This window comes from Marmota monax, unplaced genomic scaffold (genome assembly GCF_021218885.2).
Source record: "Marmota monax isolate L192 unplaced genomic scaffold, Marmota_monax_Labrador192_F-V1.1 WCK01_AAM20220418_F8-fsc00132, whole genome shotgun sequence".
NCBI lineage: Eukaryota > Metazoa > Chordata > Mammalia > Rodentia > Sciuridae > Marmota > Marmota monax.
Genome location: NW_026695199.1, coordinates 6,441,124 through 6,447,968, shown reverse-complemented (window position 1 = coordinate 6,447,968; position 6,845 = coordinate 6,441,124). Strand labels below are relative to the sequence as shown.

Sequence of the window (6,845 nt, the reverse complement as noted above, 5' to 3'; positions counted from 1 at the left end):
GGTTAATAAAATTTATTTCTATACAAAAGGAGCATGCTTATTTAACTTCTTATAAAGAATATTGTTAAGAAACCAGTTTAGAAAAAACTAGTCCAAAACCAATCAGCTGGTTAACAATAGAGTAAGGTGCTGGATCACTAATTTGACATTTTTGTCTACTTTAATATTTCCCATAGCTGTCTGTGTTTTAACATGCTATCATAAAACCAGGTTGTGGGCTGAAAAATGTGGCTCAATGGTAGTGTGTTTGCCTAGCATGCATGAGTCCCAGGATTCAACCCCAGTACCACCCCAACCAAACAAACAGGTTGTGCTTTATATTGACGCTCATCACTGTGAAAAAGGACCACCACACTGATTAGCAATTTATTATTCATACCTCAGAATAGTACTTAAGCCAGGGATGGTCCCTGAAATCCCAGAGACTTGGGAGGCTAAGACAAGAGGTTTGCAAGTTCAAGGCCAGCCTCAGCGCAAAAGTGCTAGGGATGAAGCTCAGTGGTAAAGCACTGCTGGGTTCAAGCTCCTATACTGGAAAAATGAAAATAGAATAGTCCTCAGCACTTCTCAGTGGTTTTTTTTTTTAATTTTTTAAAAATTTTTTAGTTGTAGTTGGACACAATACCTTTGTTTTATTTATTTTTATGTGGTGCTGAGAATTGAACCCAAGGCCTCAAACAGGCTAGGTGAGGGCTCTACATCTAAGCCACAGACCCACCCCCATTTCAGTGTCCTTTAAATTTATCTTTTTTAATATTGGGGATTGAACCCAGGGTCACTACATCCTAAAACCCATTTTTAAATTTTTGAGACAGGGTCTCACTAAGTGGCTCAGGGTCTTGCTAAGTTAGAGAGGCTGTCTTTGGATTTGTGATCTCCTGCCTCACTCTCCAGAGTTCTTGAGATTACAGGTGTGAGCCACCATGCCTGGCTACTTTAAATGTTAAAACAAAAATTCTGGAGATGTAAATACTAAACCCAGCAATTACATTTTGTGTTTATAATATAGGATAGCACCATCTATATCCTATCTATTCCAGAACGAATTATTTATAAAGTGTTGTTAAGTCTCTGAAGGAATGTCAGGTTTAATTTTTTCCACTTTCCTAAATCAGAGATTTTTATTCTTTTAAAAACATTTTGTTCTTAATCATACTTTCAGTCTTTTAACTTCATGTCCTCTTTTTTTTGGCCCTGTCCCAGATTTTCTAAATCTAGTATTCCTTACACAATACTCCCCTCATTTCTCCCAAAACTTCGGGTGTTAACTTTTTTACTGAGAAGCTAACACTTTTTGTGTGATTACTATGTAATAGTTACTGTTCTAAGTGCTTGACATAATTAATCCTCATAATAACCCCCACAAAATAAGTACTGTTATTACTCAGATTTTAGATGGAAAAAACTGAGGAACAGATACCAAGTAACTTACCCCAAAAGTCACAGGTACTAGTGATGGAGCTGGCTTAGGAATTTGAGTAGTCTAACTATAGTCTGCCCTTACTACTCATCTGAGTTCAGTTAACTCAAAATTCTCCTGGTGGCTGGGGATGTAGCTCGGTTGACATACGTTAGACAAGCTCTATACAGACAGCCTAGTCTGGACCAGTCCACAAAAACAAAACAAAACAAAACAAAACAAAAACCCCAACAAACAAAAAACCACAAAAATCTCCCTGGTGAGTTAACTCCAAACCTGTATGCCTGTGTTTTCTACTTTAGCAGAAAAGAAGTATTGGTTTAGGCTCTGAAGTCAGAAAGGCTGGGTTGAAATCCTGTGACTGTGTAACCTTGAGAAAATTAATTTTCCTCATCTCCAAATGTGAATACAATTTATCACATCAGGCTGTTGAGGAGTAGGGAAATAAGTACAAATAAGGTGCTCAGAAATGTACCTTAGTAAGTAGTAAGTGTTACGGTTATTTTTAACTTACCTCAGTATAAGACAAACAAGAAAGTAAACTGGCATGTTACCCTGAGGAAGCAGCTGTAAACCAGAGGTTGAGAACAAATACTGACCTTAAGTTGGTTTGGGTTCACATCGGTATCCTTTAGAAAGCTGACCTAGAATTTCAGCATATTCACCTGTGATATTGAGAGAACAGTACTACTTAAGGATTAGATGAGGTGATACACAGCTGTTACTTGGCAAGTGTTTACTATGGATCCACGCTACATCCCTAACATAATGTTTAATGAATAAACAGGGGCAGTGGTAACGCTTTTTTGTGCTTCCCTTCAGTATATTCTCATTTTCTTCCCTGGTATCATCCTGAGTATTTTTAGGTGCACTAACAATATTTTTCAATTATGAAGATCAGAAAACTATAAATAAAATTGTAACTTTGTTACCACTTACAGTCATCACTTACCTACTAGCAATCATAACAAATTTTCAGTAAAGGGAATATGAATATTAACAGCAACCACTGTAAGTCACCACCACAAAGGGAGAAATGGAACTTTTGCCTTATTTACCACATGAAAGACTACTAGAAAGTATTCACAAATTGCTATAATTTAGGTATATCTTTTTCTACTTTTAGCTAAAGTTCTTTATTCCCATACTTTTACCACAGAATGTGCAAAATTCAGTTTAACCTTAAACCCACATATTAATAAAAATCCTACTCAAGAATTGTAGGTGGGTAAATGAAATATACACCAGAACTATTTTATAGGTCATGTTACAAATAAGATGACTGCCAGAGTTGCATTCTCTTAATGTGAAAAGTTATACAAATAAGTTTCAGTAAAGTTCCACAATCAGCTGGGAAATTTTCTTAGGCTAATACCTGACAAAATATTGGAGAACTTTTTTTCAACACTCTTTCTCCAAGCATCTTCATACTGCTCCCTCAGTTCCTTAGTAAGACTTTAATGTAAATCAAACAGCATATAAAATTAATCAATAACTCAGGCAAAATATCCCTGTTGACAAACATTTTGAAAGATTATATAGTATACATAAATACAATCACTTCAGTTAAAACAAAAATTTATTGATCTAAAATTATTACCAAAAACCTTATGTAAGTTCAGGAAAAACTTTACTTAAGCTTAATGCTCTTTTTAACTCCTGCACGAATGCCAGATAATTCACCACTATAGCGTTGCTCTTCTTTACGAACTTCTCGAACCTGGCCTCTTCTTCGAATTTTGGCTCTTCTGAACTTCTCCCTATGTTTCACTCTGGGATTGCGATCGATTTTCTTTCTTCTAGGTGTAAGTCCCCTATTTTTGGCAATCTGGTAGGTAATGGCTCTCTTTACATTTTGATCTTCAAGAGCCTGTTCTTCAATGCTATTTTCTTCTATCTTTCTCTTAAACTTTTGCCTGTCATCCATTTCTTTGTAGTATTTCAATGCATCTTCTTCATCAATATCGGAACCATCAGAGAGATCTATAGCTGAAGCAGCAGAAGCCTCTGAAACAGATTTTGGCTTGGCCTTGGTGAATTTTGCTTTTGCATTCAGTTCTTTCTTTAAAGCATCACCTTTGAGTAGATGACGAATTTCAGAGGACAGCCTCTGATCCACAACTGACAGTTTGTTGATTAGATTTCTGTAGGTGACAAGCCTTTCTATGACAGGATGTCCATGTGCAGGGGCTCTTCTAGCTTTTAGGATCAAATAAAAACTGATGTTGGAACAATAGTTCAGGTAGAGGTTATACTTGATTCTCAGATATTTGCTTCCTTTTCCGGATGGAATAATCCGTTGTTCCACCAACTGTAACAATGGCTCCAGCTCATCCTTCATTTCTGTCAACTTGACTTTCAGGTCTTCTATTAGTTCCAAGAGCTCTGGTGATTCCTTTCGCAACATCTTCAGCTTCTCTTTCACTGAAAGTTTAGCCAAATCTTTCACGACCCGTGTCTCAGCCTCATCTACCTCAGGCACTGGTTTTGCAAAGGCCTCCACCCAGGCAACTCCAAAATCATCCTCTTGTAGGGCCTGGGCTAGACGCCGCTGAATTACCTTTGCCTCCTCCTCCTCCTCTCTTTCCTCTTCCTCTACTTCTTGTTGACTCTGCCGACCCCGGGATTTGGAACCATAGTCTGTGTCATAGTAAAGTTTTTTCCTCTGACCCCACGACAAACTGGGATCCACGGAAGCCTCATTTTCACTCTGCACGGAGCTTCCACTACCATCACCATCATCATCATCATTTTCCTCATCCCCCTCACTCTCTCGATCTTCGTCGTCAGTGTCTAAGGCCAGCACCTCCTCCTCCTCATCACTGTCCTCCTCATCCCCACTCTCAACCTCGCTCCAGCGCTTGGCCAGGGCTGCCAGAGATCGTGCCTCATGAAAATCATCTACCTGATCCTGGTAGTAGCTAGAGTCTCCAGGTGAGGGTGGCGATCCTAAATCTTCATTTTCATACGCGGTGGTGCCACTTGCCTTGGCTTGCACAGCTGCCCATTTGGACGCTCCCCGCCGCCGGGATCTCCCAACCATGGCTCTCCCTCGGCTTCACGTTCTGCAGCGACACCGGGATTTCGGCCACTCTGGCCTCGGCACACGAACCACACGTTCTAGCAGCAAGCAGCTTTAAACCGCCGCGGGCCTCTTACCACGCGACTTTACTGACGTCCAGATCGGCTTCTGGAGTTCTCACTTCCTTCCGGTCCCAGGATGCTCTCCGCGTGGCGTGTCAACTAGGACTTCCGGTCGGTCCAGTAAGCCTAGTCACAGTGATAGCGCTTTCCTTTTCGCGGTGTCCTCTTAATGCCAGTCGATTCCGGCGAATTAAAATCTTTCCGTGTAGGAACAACATGTTGAGGAAATTCCGTTCCGCAGAGCCCTATCTGGAGATTTCCGTACTTTATCTCGCGAGCCTGGGCGTGGCTGGGGAGGGAGGGTTCTGAATCGTGACAGCTCCATGAGGCGAGTTCGCACTGGCCAGTAAAGGGCGCAGTTCCCCCACGTCCAGGACCGGCGTATTCCTGAGCACCCACAGCCTGAGGCGGAGGCGCCAATGGGCTACTAAATCCTCATGGCCGCGTCGCCGCGAGAGCGAAGGCTGGTGGTCTCTGGGCTGAGCTCATCTTGCGTCTCCCTGCCCGCAGGTCTCAGTGCCCCACTCCCTAAAGATTTGAAAATCCTAGGTGACCTAAGGGGTGACGGTGGGAGTCAAGCACCGCTATAGGGCTTGACTCTTCCTGAGGAACTCCGGTGGGTTCCCGGGGTCTATTCTTTTATTTAGGGGAAAAGGCATTTCCTTGAGCTGGAAAAACATGAACATGGTCTTCCAAGATGCTTGGGAAATCATATTCTAACTTTCAGGGGCAGACTGTATTTATTAAAGAATGGATCCCTTATTATTTAGAGTGGAGTTGTAACATTTAGTCAAAGTGCATAGAGTGCGGCTTTTTCAACGTAAAGCGCGAAAGGCATGCCGGCCAGCATATCTGGTAGTGAGAGAACAGTGGTGACTAAAGCAGATGTTGTTCCCGCTCTTGGATTCTGGCAGGGGACTCACATTCATCGACGAATCCTAGAGAACATGTTAAATTATGATTGGGGTACGTACTGTGAATACATAAGCACACATTCCTGGGTTAGCCAGAGTTCAACACTGAAAACTCAACATAGTGTTTATGTCCCTGTACTTACCAGCCACATTTAAAAGGATTTGATATTTCTGCCCAAATTGGGGGAATTTTAGCTATACTTTTCTTTTTGATCTCCAGTTGTTTTTCTCTCAAGTTCCTTAATAGCACTGGGTGGATCTTAGATTTCAATCATCTAGTTCAATGCTTGGCATAGAATAGGTTTTCAGTCAACAAATAAGTATTAAAATAACAGTATTTGATTACCTGTTTTAGGTGCTATATAAAGCTGAGTGAATGAATAATAAATGCACACAATTATAAACATGTTTAAGGGAGATAACCTGAGCTAGAACGGATTTCAGGAAAGATTATTATTATTTTTTTTTTTAAAGAGAGAGGGAGGGGGGAGAGAGAGAGAGAATTTTAATATTTATTTTTTAGTTATCGGCGGACGCAACATCTTTTTTGTATGTGGTGCTGAGGATCGAAATGAGCCGCACCATACCAAGCGAGCGCGCTACCGCTTGAGCCACATCCCCAGCCCTGGAATGATTAATTTTGACTTTAATTTTATACATGTGGAAACAGAATCTTGGCAAAATTACATAAAGAAATCCAACACAGAAACCAGAGACAGATCCTACACCAGACTTTCCTTTGCCTCTTTACATAAGTGAGTGAAAGTGTAGGTAAGTCTATGTTCTTTTCCAGAGGGTAGATTTTGCTGGTGGATGATAAAACCCCAGGAGCACAGATTAAAGTATTTTGAAGAAGGTGGTAATAAGGGAAGAATTAGTCAAAATGGTCTTCAGAAGTATTGTCAGGGCTAGAGATACAAAAGAATTGCCTTGCAATTTAATGTTTAAGTTTACAGACATTGCATATGATGGGTTCAAAATTAATAATACCTTCACATGTTTTGGAAGCTGAACTTCTGGTGACATACCATTTCTTTGCAGAAAGTATAGTGTCATTAGAAAAACAATACAAAATTTAGAAAAGGGACATTTAGAATTAATGTTTTAAAATTGCTTAATGGTGTCTTCAGCATTCTTAAACATGTATAAGATTTTACAAAATACAGTTTAATGAATAGAAAATGTGAGTAGAAATGTACATGACATACTTTTAAAAATTTCTTTTGGCAGTGGGATAGAACTCAGGGCACTTTACCATGGAGTTATATCCCCAACCCTTATTTTTTTTTTAAATTTATTTTCAGACAGAGTCTGACTAAGTTAATGAAGTTGGCTTCAAACTTGTGATCCTTCTGTGTCAGTCTCCA

General features: G+C 40.3%; 1 protein-coding gene across 1 annotated transcript; it reads right to left on the bottom strand.

Moving 5' to 3' along the window:
* Window positions 1-2,981: 2,981 nt before the first annotated feature.
* On the bottom strand, window positions 2,982-4,635 carry Utp3 (UTP3 small subunit processome component). Its single transcript, XM_046428704.2, has one exon. The coding sequence runs from the start codon at window positions 4,461-4,463 to the stop codon at window positions 3,051-3,053; it is 1,413 nt and encodes a 470-aa protein (XP_046284660.1). The 5' UTR covers window positions 4,464-4,635; the 3' UTR covers window positions 2,982-3,050.
* Between the last annotated feature and the right edge of the window lie 2,210 nt (window positions 4,636-6,845).